The 22,284-nt window shown below is 41.8% G+C and overlaps 1 protein-coding gene across 5 annotated transcripts in view; it reads right to left on the bottom strand.

The window, feature by feature from the left end:
* LOC124046650 (F-box only protein 34-like) overlaps positions 1-21,594 on the bottom strand; it is a 29,200-nt gene extending 7,606 nt beyond the window's left edge. For 2 of the 5 annotated variants that reach the window (XM_046367263.1, XM_046367267.1), the window contains exons 1-2: positions 21,320-21,594; positions 3,961-4,187 (exon numbers count right to left, since the gene is read on the bottom strand). In XM_046367263.1, the coding sequence (XP_046223219.1) occupies positions 3,961-4,064 (104 nt within the window). In that variant the 5' untranslated portion in view covers positions 4,065-4,187; positions 21,320-21,594. Of the gene's footprint in view, positions 1-3,960; positions 4,188-10,849; positions 11,034-15,374; positions 15,479-21,005; positions 21,084-21,319 lie in introns of those variants that run through there. The other 3 variants (XM_046367265.1, XM_046367266.1, XM_046367264.1) reach the window with 3 other exon arrangements.
* Positions 21,595-22,284: the final 690 nt, after the last annotated feature.

Here is a 22,284-nt window from a genome sequence, read left to right as displayed (position 1 = left end):
CTCTGGTCAGAAGTAGTGCACCATGGGTCCTGGTCAAAAGTACTGCACTAAATAGGGAATAGGGTGCTATTTGGGACACATTAAGTGTCTTGGTCATGGAACAGCGTGTCACACTAAACCTCAACACAAGGACTGCTGTTCCCCCAGCCCATCCTCCCTCTGCTCTGACAGAATGGGTGCAGAGCCTTCAAGTCAAGACACAGCTGGGCCCTAAAACAGGCCCTCTCAGCTGACCTAGCCCCCGATACACCCCTAACACACACTAAATTCAAGGGCTTTATTGGCATGGGAAACATAACGTTGCCAAAGCAAAAGTCTCTCTCTCGCTGTCACAGACACACAGGACATGACTTCAAGCAGCCACAGTGGGACAGGACAGACAGCAGACAGGCCCTAGTCCTCACAGCCTTACAGGCACAAGTGCATATAAGGCATTCTTCACTGCAGCCCTGGAACTCTGATAATGGGGGACAGAAAGAAAGGAAGGGAGGTGGGGCATGTCACGTGACCAATTCAGGGATGGCATGCAGGGGTGGGGGAGGTGTTAGAGGGCAACAAGATGACAGCAAAGGCACTGGCTGCTTCTCAAAACGGCACCCTATTCCCTATATAGTGCACTAATCTCGACCAGGGCCTATAAGGTACATAGGGAATCAGCTGCCATTTGGGATGCACACTGCTTTCTAGCGGTGGGGTTGGGTTGGCTTCATCTACTCATTGGCTAGCCGGTGAGTGTGTAAAGCAGTGTGTCAAGGAAAGAAAAATTGCAGCCTGTTGTTGTGTGTCCTTGAAAGGCCTGCAGTAGCCCTCGTCACTCTCCTCTCCTTTCTTCTCTCCCACCAGTCCCAGTGTTCTCACTGCTCTATGGAAACCGACAGAAGGAAGTCATGTGTCAGGTCAGTATCACGTTGTGTGCGTGTATACACACACGGGCAGTCACAGCAACAAGTTAAGAGTGGCACCAACATCAACATGGCTCATATATCTCCATGGCAGCAACTACACTAAGACTTGCACAACACTCCAACTTTCACTTCCTGGTTTCAATGAAGACACTCCTGCCTGCTTAAGTGCTGCCAAGGCAGTCTCAGCTTTCAAGCCGGGGCAAAGATTGTGTTCTTCATTAACCCAGATAAACCAGACTAATTCACCAAGTCCCAACAGTCGGTTTCTGCCATTGTCATGACAACTCCTTGTCATTCATTGTCATGGCAAACAGTGGGTGTATGCCCGGAGAGGAGCCAACTCAGGAGTGTATTATTCAGTGAGGTGAAACATTCAGAAACCTTGCAAATAGAAATGTAAGGAATAGAGATACTGAAATGACAGAATTGTGTGTTCTACACAATATACTTCCATGTGAATGTTTTGTAACGTTGTAGTTGCACCCTCCTAAACAGGCCCCTGGTCTGGATCGCCAAGGTTTACTGTTGCTTATTATTACACAACCTGGCCAGAAGAGACACTTCCCCTTCCCAGCAGTGTTCAGACCCTACAGAGGCTGCGTCTCAAATGGCACCCTATTCCCTATATAGGGGTCTTGTCAAAATGAATGCACTATATAGGGACTATGTGCCATTTGGGGGACACCCCCTAGACATTTCTCAATTACTTGGAATGTGCCTAAAACACATCAGCGCTAATGGCAATTTGAGGCAAAAGTCTAACTTAGCATTAGGTAAAAAGAAAACAAGCGGGCTGAAGTGAAAAGCACAACAGAACTGGCCCTGGGTAGACTGGGGGGTGAGTCATGGGCTCTGATGGGGTGAGCTCATGGATGAACTCAGCGAAAGAGAGCAGCTTTCATTTAACAACCTTTTTTCACTCTCTCCTTCCCTCTTTCAAGAGTCCATGACTTCTTCAGCATGGGGCGCTGCCAGGGAACTGATCCAACTTCAAAAGTATGAAGTCACATGAGGGTCTATGTCCCAAATGGCACCATTCTCCCTATGTAGTGCACTACTTTTGACCAGAGACCTATGGGACCTGGTCAAATGTAGTGCACTATATATGGAATAAGGTACATTTGGGACAAACCCGTGCAATCAGTCTGAGGCTCTGCCTGCTGCAATTATGGTGTAACATCACATCATGTTCTTCCTGAGGCGAGGCAGGGAGCTAGTGGGCTTCAGACCTGGGTTCAAATACTACTCTTGGGCTGAGGCAGCCTGGAGCACAGCACAGGCCTGTGTCATAAAGACATGGGTCGTCATTTACATACGAGGTAAACACAATATACTTTTCTGGATAGGTAAACAAACTCCAAACAAATAAAGCTGTACAATTTGGACAAAATATCTCATTTCTATTTTTTGGCCCAGATATTGCAATTATGAATTGAGGTTTTCAAAAACTTAGGTGACAACATCGCAATTCCATCAGACATGGATAAAACGAGTGTCAGGGTAGAGATCATCACTTCTGACATGAGATTAGATGAATGAATACATTCGTTGCTAAATTAATACAAAGACAAATTAAACAAATCCTTTCCAACATCATTATTGGCTACAGATAAGATGACACCTACATCCCCAAACATGTTGTTTGGAGGTACACCACTAAAAATATATTTAACATGATCAAAGTATTGTGTGTTATAAGCACAGCAATTATTAATTGATGAATAACATGGGTTCTTCATTTCTATTTCACCATTATGAGTTCTGAAATAACCTCAATTATTTATTCAGGCACCCATAGGCTGCAGATGGAATAGGAAGCGTATGATTGTGTAATTATGTACAAATAAACTAAATCATTATAATTAAAATGATAAAGGTCAAAGTGCCAAAAACATGAGCTTTGCTGCTATTGGGCACTTGTTTTAACCATGCAATTGTGGTAAATTAGGGGATGGTTATACTTTAAATTATTGAATACATTTGTCACTTTGCCTCGTTGTCACCACAACCGGGGCACTTTTTGCACAACACTTGCATTTGTTTGACATCGGTGTGCCTGTAGCAGAAATACTGTCATACCACTGAAGACGCGCCATACTGAAGTTCTCGTTAGCACGCACGTTTTCCACAACAAACTGAGGTAAAGACAGATTTTTAAAATCTAATACTGTACCAGACAGAAGTGAAAACCCAGACACGGGGCTATAAAGCTGACGCATCCGTTTAGAATGGTTTCACACCACCAAATATGGTAGTGAGGGGAAGTCCAGTCGCAGGTAGTGGGAGAGGATGGAACTAGGTGAAACAGGGCCATCATTCTGCAAATGTTATTATCTGTGAAACATCTGATCTCAATCATTTTTTCTGTTCCCAAAACTAGAATCTGTTACAAACACAGTGCACTGTTTTATAGACTTGACACTTTGCTAAAGTTATTATTATTTGTTAAAGGAGTGCAAAGTCTAATTGAGTTTGTGCACACTTCAGAGGAGAGGCGCTCCCTTAGAGAAATATAAAAATACATGCTACAAAGCGCCAATAAGATATCGCTAGCTTGTGCTTGGCCCACCTACTTGCTTGTTCTGCCCACTATGCTTCATTTGCTCCCACTGTAAACGCCACAGATGAACAATCTTGGGCTGGTTATAAATATCTTTGACTGCACTGTGAAAGGAGAGTGAAAGGAGTCTAGCGCATCTCCTTGGAGGTACTGTAGAACTAGTTCTCTATTAACAGAGTGTCAATGAAGAAAAATCTCATGTCAATATGGCAATGAATTCGATTAATCGTGCAGCCCTACAAATAAAGCATGAATTGTAGCCTTACTTGGCCATAAACTACTTTAAACATAAGGAGCCAGGTATGTCATTTGGGGGAGCTGTCCCTTTAACAATGCAGTAGGTAAGTAGAGTGGTGATTTGTGTGTGTGTGTGTGTGTGTGTGTGTGTGTGTGTGTGTGTGTGTGTGTGTGTGTGTGTGTGTGTGTGTGTGTGTGTGTGTGTGTGTGTGTGTGTGTGTGTGTGTGTGTGTGTGTGTGTGTGTGTGTGGGGTTTACCTCCAGGCTGACTGCAGCAGGTTGGGTGGTGGTGGTTTCCTAGGTTCCCTGTGAGAGGAGGCAGTAGTGCTGCAGTAACTCATAGATTCACATCTCTCAGGCATTCCCTCCAGTCCAGTGAGACTGGTGTTGCGACGGGCGATTCTCTCCCGTCTTCTCCCACAACCCCCTGGTCGCCTGCAGGCCAAAATCTGATGAGTTTACAGCTCAGGGTCCCACCCAACACACTGTAGGGAGACAGGTACAGGATGTCCAGTTTATTACACAGTTCAGTTTCAGACCACCTTGACTAGGAAGGAACATGGCTGTGTGTTATGCAGACATAACGACAATTAAATTATCCAACAATCATAAGTGAATAACCCTGGCCTCCCAAGAACAATGATCTGAAGAACTGCCAAAGTCAATGAGCCCAGGGCCGATTCAGAAGCAAACACTTCATGACAGAACGCAGCCTGACAGATTGACAGACCAGTTGCAACAAGTAAATATACTAGCAAAATACAAAGAAATATTGTTGTTGTTCTACTGAATGAATGGCTTATGGGCAATTCCACAGTAACATAATTACAGACTCAGTAGTACTTTGTAAATTGTTCAAAGAAAATGTCCAAAACATTTACTGGAAGAACTGTGCAGATGCAAAGTTGGCTAACAGAATTAATGTCAAATCTCCCTCAATTTACTTATGCGACCACGGTTTCAAAAAACTGTTAATAAAGGTGCACTATGCAGAAATTGCTCCGCCATTTCCTGGTTGCAAAACTTCTAATAGTCTGCCTAACAAGCATAGAGAATGTAGATAATCATTGTACCATCTAAATCGGTGTGAAATATATTTTCAATAGCCAAAGATAGTATTTATCTCTTTGAAGCTGGTAAAAGTAAAAAAGCATAACCTAAACTTAACAGGAAGCATAGAAATAAGGCACAGAACAGATCTACCACTTCTTAGACACTGTCTTTCAGTGACATTTACAGTTCTATAACGCAAATATCTATGTTAATCTGGTCTGGGTCACCCAAAAAGTTACATATTCCAGCTTTAAACATCTACTCCGCAATAGATCAAAAGATATTTGCAGAAAGAATGGGGGATCAGCTAGGACATGACACCCTGAGTTAGTAAAAAAAAAACATGTAAATTCACTACCTACTGTAGTTTAATAGCATCTGGTAACGGAATTACATCTGTACTATACAGAAATTCATCTTCATGGATAGGTATATCGTTCTCGTCATGGTAATGTATCCAGAATAGGTACACAAAAATGGTAGAAATATGCAAAATCCTTCTGCATGTTTGGGTATTATTCTAAACACGGGCTATTTTTCTAATTAGTTCCGTCCCCAAACAAGACAACATTTGGTTGGTCCTGACCAGACCAAATCAGAATCAATCAGATGTCTATGTTTGGACATCACAGTAAACTGCATTGTTGGTTAAGGGCTCGTAAGTAAGCATTTCACTGTAAGGTCTACACCTGTTGTATTCAGTGCAAGTGACAAATAATATTTGATTTGTGTAAAGAACAGTAGATATCAGTAAAGTACATTACTGTACTCTACAGTACTCCAATTCTTTACTTCACTGTAATGTTCTGTGCGGTACTTCTCTACAATACTCACACAATGCCAGTGGAAGGGAGGACAGTAGCAGGTGACCCAACTCTGGTTTGGGACTACTTTGATTTCCCATTGCAGTAATTCCGTAACATTTGGTAACAGATTCACTTAATAATTCATAAATATAACAATTATCACACTAATTGGTAAGTCTACCTTTAATTGTTACTTCTGTGAAGGTTCATTATACTCCCTCATGCGGGAGAGAAATGTAAAAATATCAGAAAGATGTGGGTTTTTGGTAATGGAGTTAAGGCACACGGCAATGTTTCTTAAACTTCCAGAAGGCAAATCATTTATTCAAAACTAAATATGTGTCAATCACAGTTGGAAACCAGAAAGTCACAAGACCCCTTTTCCATCTGTTTGACCAGAAATCAAATAAATAAAAGTATATATACACACATTCCCTTAAAAAAAAACACTTTAGCTTTCATTTGACACGCTCCTATGAACTTCACACGTTGGAGCTCATGGCTCCTTTTAGATGGAAATGCCCTTATGTAATGCAAACCTGGCACCTAACAAAAACAGACAAAAAAAAGATGCCTTTACATGGTTTACACTGCATTTTTGTGGTTTAACCACCTTTGTATTGAATTCCCTTAAGCCTCATTTCTAAGACAATCCAATATGAATCTAATGGAGACAAGTCCTAAAAATAACCCACCATCACTGATCTGTAACAAAAGTCAACCACAGTGGGTTAAAACAACAAAGATGTGGCTGTGCATCAAATTATTTCCCCCCTTCAACATAAGTCAGAAATCAAACCAAAATGACAGTTTGTAATATTCATTATCAGTCATTGACAACTTAAAAACACAGCAGCCTACATTTAGCCTGTCCTTGTATTAAACTCTGTAGCTTTGTAAAGACAAAGCAAAAGTATTGAACCCAGTCCAAATGCTCATACAGTATAAATGAACTGAAGGCATGGGCTTCAGTTCAAACTAAGCCAACATTGAAATGGAAACATGCTCACTCGAAGGTTGCATCCCAAATGGGATCCTATCTACTCTATTAGTACACTACTTTTGACCAGGGTCCATATGGCACTGGTCTAAAGTACTGCACTATACATGGAATAGGGATGCCATTTGGGATATTCAATTAAGCCCTTCCCCCATTCTAATTCGCAGGCTGGGGAAAAACAAGCGCCCAGTTTGTTTTCAAAGAGATATGTCAGCCATGAAGACCAGATAAGCCTGAACAAAAGCTGCTTTGGGAACAGTGGAACAGTGACCAGCCAGGGGACTGAGGGGACAGAGGGGAGGGGAAACCTGCTCTGCTTACCATCCACTTGGCTAGCTAAAACACAAGACCATCAGTCACTGAGGGACATGCTTGCACCTCTTGTACACAATGATAATTAAGACTACTGGCCTCATTCCTTTATTTCAGTATTATCTTTTAGCCCAGCACAAGTATTTTCAGCACCAATGTGCATATCATATCAAATCACCCTCCTTTTCGTCATGGACTACTGTCCCTGCCAGGGTGGCTGGATAAGGGTGGAAAACGAGTTCCATTCCTAAATGTTTGGTTACATTCGAGGGTCAGTACTGGACATGTGATCCTGCATGCTTGCACAATTGTATCTGTTGAGAACCCTGATAAAGAACTGATGTAACCTAGCAAGCCTACAACATTTGCGTTTAATGTACAATAAAAACATGTTCAGCTAGCATGTTAATCAATAACATCCACATATTTACACATGGGTGATGGATAAGAGGCAGGCTGAGGAAACACCACTTTCAAGTTACGATTGATTAGACACTGGCCAATAGTAAGCAGAGAGTTAAGGCTATATAGACAAGAGGGAAAACAGAACACTGGTCCATTGAATGTTTTTCAGCACATCGAAGCAGAGAGAGGGGTCTGAGCTGGATACAGAAGAAAAAGTGCAATAAAACAAAAGTCTCTGTTGTCTGAGCAAAACAAGGACAGCAAACTAGGCTACTTCCACAGCGCATTCCAGCAAAGTCTGCTAGAAAATTAATCTGTACAGTTGTGGCCAAAAGTTGAGAATGACACAAATATTCATTTTCAAAGTTTGCTGCTTCAGTGTCTAGATGTTTTTTCAGATGCTACTATGGAATACTGAAGTGTAATTACAAGCATTACATAAGTGTCAAAGGCTTTTATTGACAATTACATGAAGTTGATGCGAAGAGTCAATATTTGCAATGTTGACCCTTCTTTTTCAAGACCTCTGTAATCCGCCCTGGCATGCTGTCAATTAACGTCTAGGCCACATCCAGACTGATGGCAGCCCATTCTTGCATAATCAATGCTTGGAGTTTGTCAGAATGTGTGGGTTTTTGTTTGTCCACCCGCATCGAGGATTGACCACAAGTTCTCAATGGGATTAAGGTCTGGGGGGTTTCCTGGCCATGGACCCAAAATATCGATGTTTTGTTCCCTGAGCCACTTAGATATCACTTTTGGCTTATGGCAAGGTGTTCAATCATGCTGGAAAAGGCATTGTTTGTCACCAAACTATTCCTGCATGGTTGGGAGAAGTTGCTCTCGGAGGATGTGTTAGTACCATTCTTTATTCATGGCTGTGCTCTTAGGCAAAATTGTGAGTGAGCCCACTCCCTTGGCTGAGAAGTAAAGGGATGCTTTACTCTTGGCATGACACAGGACTGATTGTAGCGCTCAACTTGTCTTCTCCGGACAAGCTTTTTTCCGGATGCCTCAAACATTCGGAAAGGGGATTCAGAGAAAATGACTTTACCCCAGTCCTCAGCAGTCCAATCCCTGTACCTTTTGCAGAATATCAGTCTGTCCCTGATGTTTTTCTTGGAGAGGAGTGGCTTCTTTGCTGCACTTCTTGACACCAGGCCATCCTCCAAAAATCTTCGCCTCACTGTGCGTGCAGATGCACTCACACCTGCCTGCTACCATTCCTGAGCAAGCTCTGTACTGGTGGTGCCCCATTCCCGCAGCTGAATCAACTTTAGGAGACAGTCCTGGCGCTTGCTGGACTTTCTTGGGTGCCCTGAATCCTTCACGACAATTGAACCGCTCTCCTTGAAGTTCTTGATGATTTAGGTGCACTCTTATTGGCAGCAATATCCTTGCCTGTGAAGCCCTTTTTGTGCAAAGCAATGACGACGGCACGCGTTTCCTTGCAGGTAACCATGGTTGACAGAGGAAGAAAAATGATTTCAAGCTTCCAGTCTGTTATTCAAACTCAAATCAGCATGACAGTGATCTCCAGCCTTGTCGTCAACACTCACACCTGTGTTAACGAGAGAATCACTGACATGTCAGCTGGTCCTTTTGTGGCAGGGCTGAAATGCAGTGAAATGTTTGGGGGGGGGGGGGTTCAGTTCAAGAGGGACTTTGCAATTCATCTGATCACTTCATAACAGTCTGGAGTATATGCAAATTGCCATCATACAAACCAAGGTAACGGACTTTGTGAAAATGAATATTTATGTCATTCAAAACTTTGCCATGACTGTACAGTGCAGGCCTACTATTGAGAAAACATGAAATGATCTCATTTCAGTCAGACACAGAATCACTCGCCGTTCACAGACAAACAATTTAGGACAAAGGGTGGGAGGGGGGACAAGCAGGAAATACAGAATTCTCAAATGTGGATTTCTGAAAACCAGGGATTTTATTGAAAGTTCCCAGACTGCAGTGCTAGGAGTCACTACAGACCCAGGCATTGTCGCAGCCTGCAGCGAGTAGGCGACACGAGGCCGGCACACAATTGGCCCAGTATCGCCCGGGTTAGGGGAGGGTTTGGATGGCCGATGTCCTTGTCCCACCTCACTCAAGCGACTACTTGTGGCGGGCCAGGCGCATGCATGCGGCCTTCGGTCGCCAGCTGTACGGCGTTTCCACCGACACATTGGTGCGGCTGGCTTCCGGGTTAAGCGAGCAGTGTGTCAAAAAGCAGTGCGGCTTGGCGGGGGTCGTGTTTCGGAGGACGCATGGTTCCTGACCTTCGCCTCTCCAGAGTACGTACGGGAGTTGCAGTGATGGGAAAAGACCAACTACTACTTGGATATCACGAAAAAGGGGTAAAAAAGGTACCCAAAAATTTTGAAGTGAAAGGGAGACCGTAGGACTTTAAAGATCCAACGTTTTTAATTGTTACTGTTGAAAAGCGATCAAGTATAGTGAAGTACACACACTAAGGGAAACAAATAGATTTTAAACAAACTAGTGTTTTGAAAACTGCAAACTTCAAGGAATAGGGCATTCAAGGAGTTGGTCTGATAGGAAGTCGTGATGTCATCGGAAAGGCCAGCTCCCACCACTTATGCCATGTCATGAATTACCTGAACCACCCATTTTGTTGTGTAAATCAGCTGTTAAATGAGGCGAGAAAGAGACTGGAGTGACATTAAGTTCACCACCTCCCATTAAACAGATTGGCTTAAAATGACAGGTTTTTGAGGAAGTAAACCACTGCTGCTTGTGGAGGTGCTAAAGGTTATTGCACATGACATGATTATACACTAGTCTTGCAAATACACTTTTAGCCCAAACTTTGTACTTAGGACTGGCCTGTGATTAACAAGTCAATTGTCTACGAGAGGAGCTGATGGATTCAAAGGCTCTGTTTTTGCCATGAGGGAAGTAGGCTGTTCAAAAAGTGTTACAGCAGTGTTTTGCTAATTTGTAGTTAAACTTTTCATACGATACAGTCCCCACAACGTGTCGGATGATGAAGACCAATGAGCTAATTGACAAAAAGCTTGTCGAACAACATTCTGAATTGTGATTGTTGTATAATAAATTATTCTGTTGAGCATTGCTCTTGCTGCGTAACTAATTCTCCGAAGTGCTTCTACTCAACATTAGGGTTTTCCTCATTTTGTCAGTTGTGGTTTGTGACCAAACTACCAGGCTAAGTAAATCAAATTACATTTGTTTTATGGGTCACATACACGTATTTAGCAGATCTTATTGCGGGTGTAGCGATATGCTTGCAAATCAGGTTTCTCAGAGTAGGAGTGAAAATCTAAGCTCAGTTTTGCCTTTTAAAATCATAATGAATAAATGTAATGAAATCATAATGAATAAGACATGATCCTTAAATTAGCACTTCTACTCTAAGCCACTTTCTGGGTGGGGGCCAACAACAGAACTTGATAACACCACACTATGCTTAAAATGTTCAATCAAAATATCATTGGAATGATACAGAATAAATTAAACTGGAACTAGGCCTATTGTCATTTCACTGAACAAGAGAGAGAGACTATTTGAGAGAGAGAGACTAACTTACATGGTTCCTGAAGAGGCGTTTTCTATTTAGCTAGAATCCTTGCAACTCAACGTTTCTCTGTTGCCCATTGCCCTGTGGCCTGCATGCCTAGGGCACAGCACCAGTGTAGACTAGAGTATGTGGGTGTATGTATGCATGCACGGGAGTTAACCTAAAGCTAGTAAAGTACTAACTGAAATTCTTCCCAACCTTCCCCATACAGCACAGCATTGCAGCACGTGGTTAAAGAGAAAGCTACACCTAAACAGCTGTCATTGGCCACCACAGAGCTGGGCCCCAGCTTCTCCACTTACAGACACGTGTGGCTGTCAAGGAGGAAATAAAGCATTGCAGCCAATTGGCTGCCAGGACTCTCTTATGTCTATATACGGCAGCTAGATAATCAATAGTTTTGGAGAGAGAGCGGGTCTCCTCTCCACTGACTCCTGATTATGATTATGATGGGTAGGTGTCAGATTCTCTCCTGCTACTCTACTCAACATGTGCCCCCGCATACGCAAGTAGGCCTACAGACTCTACAAATACACACAAACACCCTACTGAGCCAAGCAAACACGCCAGTCCCATAACTGGGACAAGACCAAAGGGGAAAAAGGACACCCTGAATGACCCCGAAGCCGACAGAGAAGAGCAGAATCTCCAATGTCAGCAGCAGAAGGAGCTCAGACTGGCCACATTCTGATCCTGCTGCAGCAGCATGTCCCTATGGACACAGGGAGACACTAAAAAGTTACAAGCTCCAATCCATTGACCTACGTAAATGCGTGTAGGCTTGAGCGGTATACCGGGGCATTTGGAAAAAGCCACAAGATGGTTTTTCAATACAGTCCAAAGTATTTGAAGTTTGTCCCAATACATATTAATATTTGTAGCTACTTTAAATACCTGCAGTCAACTTGTGCAATACGTTAGGAGATAAAGCAGATTATGTTCATTTCACCCGTCACATTTTACCCGTCACATTTTACATTATGAAGCTTACCTTAGTTCCCCAGAACAGTTGAGCCAGTCACGTGTTTGTTTGTAAATATCACAACGGGAGAAAGCGGGAGCTGGTAAATCCATAGTGTTCTATACGGATCAGCTGAACACGAGGTGATGAAGTTACACTTGTATGCAAGTTGCTACTAAATGTTTGCCATTAGATACACTACATGACCAAAAGTATGGACACTTGCTCAAAAATCTCATTCCTAAATCATGGGCATTAATATAGAGTTGCCCCCCCCTTAGCTGCTATACCAGCCTCCACTCTTCTGGGAAGGCTTTCTACTAGATGTGGGAACATTGCTGCAGGGACTTGCTTCTACTCAGACCTCACTTTGTGCATGGCGGTATTGTCATGCTGAAACAGGAAAGGGCCTTCCTCAAACTCTTGCCATAAAGTTGGAAGCACAGACTCGTCTAGAATGTGATTGTATGCTGTAGCGTAAAGATTTCCCTTTACTGGAACTAAGGGGCCTAGCCCAAACCATGAAAAACAGCCCCAGATCATTATTCCTCCTCCACCCAACTTTACAGTTCGCACTATGCATTGGGGCAGGTAGCGTTCTCCTGGGATCCGCCAAACCCAGATTTCTCTGTTGTACTGCCAGATGATGAAATGTGATTCATCACTCCACAGAACTGCTCCAGAGTCCAATGGCAGCTTGGCATTGTGCATGGTGATCTTAGGCTTGTGTGTGGCTGCTCAGCTATGGAAACCCATTTCATGAAGCTCCTGATGAACAGTTATTGTGCTGACGTTGCTTCCAGAGGCAGTGTTGCAACCAACGACAGAATTTTTACACTAGATGCTTCAGCGGTCCCATTCTGTGAGCTTGTGTGGTTTACCACGTCGCAGATGAGCCGTTGTTGCTCCTAGACATTTCCACTTCACAGTTGATTAGGGCAGTTCTAGCCTGGCTGAAATTTTACAAACTGACTTGTTGGAAAGTTAGCATCCTATGACGGTGCCACATTGAAAGTCACGGAGCTCTTCAGTAAGGCCATTCTACTGCCACTGTTTGTCCATGGCGATTGCATGGCAGTGTGCTCTATTTCATACACCGGTCAGCAAAGGGTCTGGCTGAAATAGCCGAATCCACTCATTTGAAGGGGTGTCCACATACACTATGTAATAGAAAAGTATCTAATAATGGGGTTTCTGTTAGAGCTCTTGAGTTCTGTACAGTTGCCATTTTTCCCCTGTGCTTCTTACTAGCGTCCCCCCCCCCTCCGTTCTTCTCCCCTCTGCTCATGGTACACATGCATGCTTTCTGAAGGAGGCGTAGTGTCACAACTTTGTTAATTTGCACAATTTGTCTCGTTCACTTCAGATGGAAAATGTCCACAATCACCGAAAATGAGATTTGGTAACTACTAGCTATACTTAGTCGGTTTTTTGCTTTTTTAGCATTTAGCAAATAGCAGCTGTGATTTCACTATTAGTTTGTGCTAATTTTGTTAGCATTTGGTATTTTCTTGTATGCTATGCCGGTAAGTAATATCGTAAATCCTGAGATGAGAGAAGAACGGTATCTGGGTACCACACAAGCCTATGTGGGAGGAGTTGGATTTTGAGTAGCGGACATCTTTTGGTAACATGATATCCTCGCCGGTCCCATTTACAAGGAGGCGGGGGGAATAGCTTGCTGGCAGCCTGGCAATCTAGCTAGCCTTTTTAGCTTGCCACATCTCCATGTGAAATAAATCTGATTTATAAAAATGTAAAAAAGATATGCCCTGTCAAATATACTTATTTTCCCAGTTTGATATGCTGCTTGTGTGTTGATTTCCATAGCGCCTAAAAATAGAACATGTTTGGTCAGAGAAAAAGTCACATGACATGCTAGTTGGCTACAGCAGGTTCAAACATTTCACAATAGCCTGTAATCACTAGTTATTACTTCTAAACAAATTACATTTTGGGTTCTCTTGTTGTCTTCTCATTTGTGGTGAAAGCAAAAGTAGTGTCCTCCCTTGCTAGCAAGTTGACTAAACACTGCTAGCTAGCTAGCCCTTTAGCTTCTTACATCGCCTTGTGAAATAACCAGATTTAAAATTAAATATGCCCTAGCAAATATTCTTATACTTGCCAGTGTAAACTACAACATTATCCTAATTTGATATGCTGCTTCAATGTATTCACTCGCATATCCCTTTTAGTCACAGAGAAGAAGAAAAAGCACATATCTGTTTTAGCCTAAAGTAACATCACCTCAAAACAAAATATTTGGGGGGAATTCTATAAGGTTGAGATGTAGTTTGGTTTCTTATCTGAGCAGTCGCTGAGACTCAAAGGTAGAAGAAAACGGCATCAAATGCCGGAGCGTATTTTTTGTGTGACAAAAACGACATTGCTGTCGGTCCGGTCTACGTTTTCTCTGTAGATGCTTTAAGGAGACTTTTCTGACCAGGATCCAATTGACAGCCCAACTAGCCAAATCTAAAACTGACTCTTACATTAGGCTAACCCTAACATTAACCAAACCCAATTTTAACCAATTTGGAAATTAAATATATGTTTGCACGTCAGCCACGTAGCCTTTCCCATAAATGAATGGCTGCCCTCTCCTTTCATAAGGCACTTCCTTCACCTGAACCTACTGGGGTTTTCCATACAAATACAATAGCACTTTAAAACACACCCGGGAAGAGGGGTGCGGCTGCCTGACTGCCTGTAATTCGTATACAAAGCTATTTCCATACCCAAGCACTTGTGGACAAGCGCTGTTGAAATACCTTTTGAGGGAATTTTCTAATCTAGTGGTGTACAGGACAGTACATCCAAAACACTGAAACATCAAGCCCCAACTATAAATCAGAAAGCAAACAGAGAGAAAGCAGCTTTCGTTTAATGTATTTGGACCACTAACAAGTCAGTGCTTTCCTGCTCTTAGTAGCAATCTATCATAACCAAAACACCTCGTAAAGAAAGAAGTTCAACCAATATTTCACTGCTCGTGACTCCATTGAATAGAGCATCCTGATCACTGACTGACCAGTAACAGTTGTGCAATGAGCTGTTATGTGTTCCATCCAGGCTAAGTACAGAGACATCCATGATACTCAACATTCCACATACTGAGTTAGTGTGCTGCACAGCATTTGTAACACAAGTGCTGTCCTGTCGGAAGAGTAACATGGCACACAAGACCTTTGATTTGGGGGTTCTCTCTCTCAGCAGCATGAGCATTTCATAGCATACAGACTCAGAAATAATCTCAAGACTTCAGTTGGCAACAACCCATCAACTTAACCTATTGTTGATCAGTTACTACATGTTAGCTGGGGCCTGGGCCAATAAAGCTATTAGCTCAGTAAGGTCTGTCTAAAAATAGGGAAATATTAGGTAAGCAAACACACAATTTGACTACTATAAATCAGATCTCCTCAAAAGCTCAAACAAGAATATCCATATTTTTTATGATTAGGCTTTTCAACATAGAGTAGATTTCTATTTCAATGCTCTAGTTACACATGCAGCCTATGAATAACACCATTGCAGGCATACATATGCCCACCAAAACAGAGGACCTCTTACCTAACAGGTCTTGAATTCCACACCTCTACTAAGAAGTTCACAGCGATTCAGTAATTACTTCAGGAGGGCCTGTGAAGGGCCTATGAGTAGCTAGCTTTCCAGAGCCTAAAGTGTCTGTGTATTCCCCCCATTGCCAAACACAAGGCGTCAGCTCTGACACCACCAGACCAGGAATGGCAACAGCCTCGTCTATCTCACCCTGCCCACTGGATAGAAACTCATCAGGGGAATGGGAAACACATGTTGCAGAGTTACAGGCAGAGGATACGGACATGACCTACGCTACAAGACATAGCAAACCAGTTGCGTTATGTTAAGACTGGGCAACTTTATTTTTTTTCCACTGAGAAACTGGATATAGGCTAACAACACACCTTGTACAAACAACGACCATCCCAGTTTCTTTTGGCTTAGTGGATTCCTTCCTATCTGGCCCTTTGAGACAGTCACACACCATTTAATGATTCACAGTTCTATGCTATAGCCTTTCTTGTACTACAGTAATCTGGAAGCCAACCATACAGTTGGTCTGTCTGTATGTCTTTGTGGCAATTGTGTAGCCTAATGTCAAAGCATGTTACAAACCTTTCAGTCACACACCATTCAGTTCTCCTACTTAAACTGAGCTTTTTCTTTATTACAGTAGCATACACAGACAACCATAGTGTTTCTGTATGTCCCAAAACACAGGCACTCTCTTCCATGTCTTTGTGGCAATTGTGTAGCCTAACATCAAAGCAGCATGCCTCCAACTTTAGCATTGACCCAAATGAATCAGTGTGAAAAAGACCAATGCTGGAATGCACTGAGGGACAATGAGCATGTAGGAAACGTGCTCACAGCACAAGGCAAACACACTGGATGCTGTATGAGCATTCAACAGGCCAGGCTGAATATAACATGTAAAAAGGACAAGCATGGTGACAATTCAAACAGCCAAAGGCAACCTCTTCTGTACTACAAAAGTACCTTTCAATTGTTGTTTACAAGTAGTATGGCCAAGAAGTAGAAAACAAACACCTCAGCTTTTCTCAAGTTCTCAAGGGTGAATTATTGGGGCTCAGGCAGGTGGAAGGCTGAGAGCAAAGACAAGCCAACGCAGAGCGAGAGAGAAAGCAGTGGGAACAGAACAGGACAGGATTAAAAGCCACATATCTAAAAAAACACAAAGGCTTGTCACAACCTGTTACACTCGCAGGTCTGGCCCTCCTCACACACTCCAATCAACAGCTTGTTTTGTCAGGTAGGAAAAACTGTGTTGAACACAGAGCTGTAAATAAAATGGTAGCACTGGTGCTCCCAACTTAAAATCAAATTTAGCAGCACCAGAAAATATTGATACAGCCTTTATTTGGTCTACTCATTCATCTACTGTTGAAGCACATGTTGTGCCCAAGAAACTATATATAATAATAATAAATGCCATTTAGCAGACGCTTTTATCCAAAGCGACTTACAGTCATGTGTGCATACATTCTACGTATGGGTGGTCCCGGGGATCAAACCCACTACCCTGGCGTTACAAGCGCCATGCTCTACCAACTGAGCTACAGAACCACCAACTAAAGACTGTTCATTATACAAGCTAAAATGCCAATACAAATACCAGTCATTGAAATTACAAAGTAATTTGTGGAATATTACAGCATTACATTGTGTAAAAGCACAGTTTCCTGTTGAGATGCATTATATTAAAAATTGTACACCGTCTCTTTTATGAACATCAAGTTTGTGTGTGAAGACATGCAAATCTGTCATTCATTCACTGCTATGATCACTGAGCTCATGAAGTTATCCCTTTACCATTCTTTCGGTGCCTCCAAATGTTTAGACTGGTAAAGTTACCAGGTTGTTAGCAAGCCAGCTAACGAGGTAACATGAGGTGTCAGGGGGCCATGACATGGTTTATGAATGTAAAAACGCGGCATGCCAATGGAGATGCATCCAGCTGCAGCGCGAATGTGCAATAGGAGAAAAAAACGTAGTGCTGGTAACGGCTGAATGGTTTGGGTTAGAGACGAGCCGTTTTCTCTGTTGTAATGGTGCAACCACCACAGTCACAACTCTGCGTCTTAGAGACGATTTGCACTGAATCGCCACACATTCAACCCTAAAACACTACCACCCAGCACAGCTGGTGTTCTACTAAAAAATAATAAATATATATATATATATACATATTCAACTGACCAAGACACTAACCACTTTATATTTTGTAAATCCAGTCATACTTATAGCACATTTATTATCCATTCTGTATATCCTATTGTTCATTAACTATATTGTATATCCTATTGTTTACATACCAGGTTATTACTAGGCATACTAATTCTTCCTTTAATAGGTAGCTAGCGCACAAGCATTTAGCTGCAGCTTTTATACCTGCTGTAATCTGGACGTGACATAAAATGATTGATTACAACAATTAAATAGATGAATTTTTTTCTAGGTGCACTGGTGCTCCTAAATTAAAATTCCAAGTCGCAAAGCAAAATATTTAGGAGCATATGCGACCAAAATGCCCGCACTTTAGAGACATGGTTGAACACGTCTTTCTCCTGCTACGCGAGTCTTAATAGAGTGGACAAAGATGTTTTTGACACTGAGCTGTCCAGTTGTCTGGGTGCCTTGGTGGGACAGATAGGCGAATTCACCTCAACAGGTGGTAAAGGTATTTCAGACTACACTAAAAAGGGGTTCTCATCATTTGTTCATAAAAAAGGTAGGTCGCAGGGCCTGGGCTTGACAAAAAGAGACTCACCAAATGTGCACACAAATGTCTAAGAATACACGGCAACTGTTGCTCAATGCCCCAAAAAAGTATATGGATACAAGCCATGAATATTTCTGTCGATCTTTATTGACAACGCTGAAGCGGAGTGCTTGTTTTCATTATGTATTGTAGAGTCCAGGGTTCAACGTAAACTTTTCTCACTGTCCCGAATGGAATCCCTACTGGCCCAGATATTGGGATCATACAGAGCCTATTGGTATGCTTTCTCTCTATATTCAGCTGGTAATAGCTTACATTTGGTTATTATGGTAAGTATTAAAAAGCTGTTTAATATCAATTAACAATTACATTTGTTTGTATAATAGCCAGTCATTTTAAGATTACAATTTTTAAAACCTTAAAATAGGACATTGCCCCAAAAAAGATACCGATCTGGGTACAGTAGGCTATCCAAGACAAAGATTAATTTTTACATACTATCAACAGTAGCCAGCATGTTCACTATTGAATATCTCCTTTTAGAAATCACTTTCCCTAAAATAAATAAGCTGAACGAGTGGGTTGATGAGCTCTTCTTTTTGCTCTGGACAGCTGCCATGTGAACACAACTAAGGTACAGCTCAAGAATGAGAAATTCTGACTCCCGGGGAGCATGACGGTGCTTTAACCACCAAACATATTGACCAAATACAAATAGCATTACTTTTCCACGTGTTGTCTAGTCTTCAATGGTTTTCAATGGCAGACTGCAACAGAGCAGGTAAATGTTGAACTGGAATGCAAATTTTGCGGGAAAGTTAGTGGCCCTGTTGGGTCAGTGACTGACTAGATCCACTGGCCCAACACGTTTTACTGGCCCCAGGCCAGCGGGCCATTGTTAATGTCAGATCCTGGAGTCAAACTATTTCTCCCATTTAAGTAAGATTGTAAAAGCATCATTGCACAATTTGGGTCTAGGCCTACACGTGAGATTATTGTTAGACAGTTAAGGGGTTCTGATGGATTAATTGGCTAAGAGAGAAAACACACCAGACCTGCATTTAATCATTTGTCGATGGTGACCATCCTATCCCCTCTGACCACAGAACATTGGCCATCATTTCCCAACAATTATACATGTTGAATCTGTACCTTTTGTTGACACCCAGCAGGTGATCTACTTCGCACAGCTGACAATCATCATGGTGGCATGTACTGTCCATAAGGTCTTACAGTAGTTGGGAGGTGTTCAATATTAAAATCAACGGAGACAAGATCCACCCATAAACATCTGCTTCAGTTCCATGGGAGTGCCAAAACCTTCTCCGACTGTACAATTAAATCAACCACTCAATACCATAAGTGGATCAGGCAGGTCTAAGTACAAAGTGTGGGCTAAACGTTTATTTGCAAGACAAACAAGAGTATGTGTATGCAATAACCTTCAGCACCTCACAACATGCAGTGGTTTACTTCCTCAAAAGTATATGTTATTTTAAGCCAATCACTGTTTAATGGGAAGTGAATAACTTAATGTTGCACTCCAGTCTCCTCACTTCATTTAACACCTGATTAACCTAACAAAAGAAATGTCTCAATAGGTGGTCCAGACATGTCAACATAGCACAAGTGGAACTTTTACTGCTTTTCAACAGTAAAAGTTATTTTTTTGTTAATCACTGGAGGAGGTCTTTAAGCACAACCAAAATCAAGGTTCTTCACTCATTTTATGATGGGAGTCAGTGATATGACATTGATGCACAAAGTAAACAGCACGGTGGGCACATTTGAGCAAAAACTAGCAAGGCTAAACGTCTGCTGTTTTAGTCCAGTGGCTATCACATTGTAAGAGCATGATGTGAATCCATGCACAGATACCATGTGTGACTGAATGAAGTCTTGCTCATTGTAATATCTGCAGTGCTTCTCGTGCTACGTCATTTGGCTGACCTTTAAAGATGCTCATAATTTAAACTAACACACTCCGGGAGGTTCTAAGACTTGGCCATCTACAATCAAGATGGAAGTAATCCAAGACTAAAGTAAGGAGAGGTTGTTTTACACTTTGGACAGAGCTGAATGTTCTCTTCAATCAGTAAAGACAATGACCACTTTAAATTAACAATCATGTTTTGTAAATGCACAGCTAAGTGTTGAATGCAACTATTTTGTTTCACTGGCTAAGGGATGTGCAATGAGGTTTCTGGGACTGTGTGTCTGGTCAAGGAAAGGGACTGCTCCAAGTCCCATCCATCTCCGATTTCCTCAGTGTTTGCGCCTAGTTTATAGTTCATCCAAAGGGCAGGCAATAATTTACCCTTGTACATATCAGAGCACCTAACATTAATAATTGGATTATCCATGTTAATACATTCATAATAAGGAAAGTAGCTGTTAGCGACACAGTCAACACCGCTACACAAACTATTCATACACAACGTAACGTTAGCCACTTAGTAAGATTGCTAGCTTTTAGATAAGTGACAATGTATTCACACATTGCACTATTTAGATTTAGTAACGACCATGCGTGTTGTTTTCGTGTCAATAGGATGACAAACGCGCTAGCTCAGTCATCTAGTTTGCTAAACTACTGTGGGGGGAAAAAAGTTGCCAGTGACAACGACATTGTTACCTACATAGTTAATTTATAATTTGAAATTAGCTCGTTACATTTCCGCAAAATGAGATAGTAACTTTGATAAACGTTTGTTCGATTTGAAAAGGCCTTATCCACCCGTACAGCGAAGGTTTGAGGAAAGCAACATCATAGTCAAGGTACTAACGTTAGCAGTTAGTTATGTGGCGTAACTTAATGCTAGGTACACGCTAACACATTCCGTACTAAATAAATCCATAACGTTAGCAAGCTAACGCTGGTTAACTTTCAGTGTCCAAATATTTAACTAACCAATTACCTTATCAGATTCAAATGAATTGCAGTGCAATCTAAGCGAGTGTTTAAACGGACCCATCAGTGTTCATCTCCACTCCACCCACCTCGACTTTCCAGGCACGTTAACGCTATTAGCTAGCTAGCGTTAGCATTGCTAAAGGCTAGTTAGTTATACAACTTTTTTAAATATTTTTTTTACTTGTGTGCTGGGTTGGCAGAAAGTCAACGCAGTTTAACAATATTAGCTAGAATGTGTTAATTTAATTAATGTAGCTAGCTATTTAACAGTACACACATAGAGGAATACCAAAGCAAAGGTAAAACGTTCAAACTGACCTGTGCCGCTGCGAAAACTCGGAAATGATGAGGTCTCCAATCCCCTGCCTTACTATGAGCACTTGCTGGGCAAAGCAGTGTTCGGTGTTCAGCAGTGACCTTACAATAAATTATAACCGTATCTATAATTATACGGTCTTCATAACTATCATATAAGGAGTAAAATCGTTATAATTTTCGTCCGTATTTGATGCTACACTCTTTCTAACAATCCCATACTAGCTAGTCGTTTTGCAAAAGATATTCGCGAGCGAGCGACGTCCCCTGCTTGATATTATAGCGCTCAGCGTTCTGACGTGCTTGCATCTTCAACAATGATGAACGTGTCCGTAAAACTATCATGCACGCGCAAAATAATTGCGTCAAAGACAATACTGTACTTCGTGAATTGAACTAAGATTGATCATTTATATAGGTAATTTACATTTTCGGAATAGGCCTACTTGAGGAAACAAATTTTAAAAAATGGACAATATTACATGTTTAAAATAGATTAAAGCGTTATTAGGTGAACCAGTCCCCATGATTTACGGGTGACCAAAATTATAGGTGACCAAAATGATATTATATTACGATAATAGTTCTGAAATTCCTATTACAAGCCATACCATAAACCAGGTGCAAAAGCGATTTGAGAACAATTCAAAGTTCCAACCTTTATGAAGTTCACAGCAGTTTATATGTAGGCATAGAAGAGTCATTGAATAATCAATCTCTTCTGTCTTCAGTTTCCATCGAGATTCAGTCCGTAGTCTGTTTCCATCATTAAAAATGAATCACTGACCTGACGTCATGATACTAAGGTGTCTTTTTGTTTATCCCAAATGACACCCTATTGCACTTTGGTGCACTGCTTTTGACCAGAACCTACAGTATGATTAAAATAAGTGCTATATAGGGAATAGGGTGTTATTTGGGATGTAACCCTTGTTTCCCGCCATAGGTCACAATAGCCACAACACACA

The sequence above is a fragment of the Oncorhynchus gorbuscha genome, linkage group LG10, assembly GCF_021184085.1.
Source record: "Oncorhynchus gorbuscha isolate QuinsamMale2020 ecotype Even-year linkage group LG10, OgorEven_v1.0, whole genome shotgun sequence".
Lineage (NCBI taxonomy): Eukaryota > Metazoa > Chordata > Actinopteri > Salmoniformes > Salmonidae > Oncorhynchus > Oncorhynchus gorbuscha.
The sequence above is the reverse complement of the archived record's forward strand: the minus strand, read 5'-3'. Positions and strand labels throughout refer to the sequence as shown.